The 1,894-nt window shown below is 35.8% G+C and overlaps 1 protein-coding gene across 1 annotated transcript; it reads left to right on the top strand.

Moving 5' to 3' along the window:
• The first annotated feature begins 889 nt into the window (after positions 1 to 889).
• Positions 890 to 1,438, top strand: LOC104820690 (agamous-like MADS-box protein AGL62). Its single transcript, XM_010551249.1, has one exon. It carries the CDS (start codon positions 890 to 892, stop codon positions 1,436 to 1,438), a length of 549 nt encoding a protein of 182 aa, XP_010549551.1.
• Positions 1,439 to 1,894: the final 456 nt, after the last annotated feature.

Genomic DNA, 1,894 nt, shown 5'->3' with positions numbered 1-1,894 from the left:
CTTTAGATTTGATGTTATCAATCTAGATCAAACTTTGGAGTACTATAAATAAGAGTGAGTGATATACAAAGCTAAAACACAGAACAAGATTTGAAGATGTTTTTTCTCTTTTGTTCTGGTTTTTCACCTTGGTAAAACGATCGAAAAGATCGATAAACCTAAACAAAAGATCGATATGAAGAAAATCAACGACATTGAAGACAGGACAACAACAATGTCGAAAAATCGGCCGAGGACTTTCAAGAAGGTAAGCAAGTTAGTATTCGTATATGTATCATAAGTAGACAGAAGAAACAAAACTAGGGTTCTTGGATTTGAACACACACTCTAAGCAGTTTTCCACAACTTCATAACCCAACCTCCGTTTGAAAAAATTTCAAAGCCCACGATGATTAAATTGGGCCTACCAATAAGCCCAATTATCTATGACAACCGGCCTGATTGATCCCTTAACACTTTTCTTTTTTTTAAAAAAAAAAGAGAAAACAAATAAAGTTAGATTTTCCTTTAAAAAAAATATAGATAGAAAGTTTACTAGAGTCAAAATTATTTATTAATTTTAAAAAAAAGGGATATTTATTACTGAAAACAAATTAATGGGGCAATAACTAATTTGTTAGGAAATAATAATAATGCCATATAAGAATGTTGAACAAAATTATTTTGACTACAATTACCTAAAGAGATAAAATAACGAAGACCAAAATATTAATAACAATCTATCATATTGTAAATTATTTAGTTGCTTCATATGTCACGTATCTATATTCCCTATAAATAGATATGCAGATATGTTCCATGCAATTTCACAACCAAGAAAATAACTTAAATTAATATTATAAAAGCAAAAATTCTTTTTTTTTTCTATTCAGATTCTTATACTAAAACAATGGCCGGGAAAAAAACAAAAGGCAAGCAAAAGATCCTAATGAAGAAAATCGAGAACATGGAAGATAAACTGAGCACGTTCTCGAAAAGACGATCAGGGATCTACAAGAAGTTCAACGACCTGATCATCACATGCAATGCCGAAATCGGGTTCTTGATGTTCACAGAAGCCGACACACCGTTTTCGTTCGGGCATCCTTTGATTGAAACGGTCTGCGACAAGCTGAGGAACCCGTTACCCCCACGCGCCAAAACCGATACCGACTCTCTGGCTGATGCCCGCGAAAAGCAGCGTATCGATCGTCTGAACGAAGAGTACGAGAATCTTCTCGGCGAGTTGGAAGGCGAAAGAGAACGGAGAAAAGCGTTGGAGAAGCTGTCGGAGGAGAAAAAGATCGAGGAATGTTGGTTCAAGGCTCCGGTCGAGAAATTAAACGGAGACGAGATTCAACTCATGCACGACACGTTTCTTGAATTGCATGATGCTTTGTGCGATGAACTCTTTAATCGTTTAAGCCTAAACGATGAAGGCACTTCGTCCATTCAATAATAAGAGTTTGTTGTTAAATCTCATTTTTTTTTTCTTTCTTTTCTTTTTTGTAATTTAATTCTCTAACAATGTAAGGTTCAAAGTGGTGTTGGTTGTATATTAGCCCTATCTTAAGATTAATATGATAGAAATTTTATTGCTTATGTTTAATTCATTTCGGTACAACAAAAGAATTCAATATACTTCATAAAAAAATAATTCAATATATATAAGAATCGGAAAAGTTCGGTAATGTCCATCTCCACGTTTAGTGTAACGATCCGAGGCCGTTACGGAATGATAGAGCTGTCCCCACACACCAACACGGGACCTTTTAGCGTGCTTTGTCCTCACTCGCACACTTCCCGGAAAGTACTTCCCAGTAGGTCACCCATCCTGAGATTGCTCCAAAGTCAGCACGCTTAACTTTGGAGTTCTCTCGGGATAGTCAACCGAAAAGGTAGGTGCACCTTGTTG

Source organism: Tarenaya hassleriana, unplaced genomic scaffold, assembly GCF_000463585.1.
Source record: "Tarenaya hassleriana unplaced genomic scaffold, ASM46358v1 Cleome31, whole genome shotgun sequence".
NCBI classification, from domain to species: Eukaryota; Viridiplantae; Streptophyta; class Magnoliopsida; order Brassicales; family Cleomaceae; genus Tarenaya; species Tarenaya hassleriana.
The sequence above is the reverse complement of the archived record's forward strand: the minus strand, read 5'-3'. Positions and strand labels throughout refer to the sequence as shown.

Coding starts and splice junctions, on each gene's coding strand:
- LOC104820690 (XM_010551249.1), top strand. CDS start 890: ATGGCCGGGAAAAAAACAAAAGGCAAGCAAAAGATCCTAATGAAGAAA.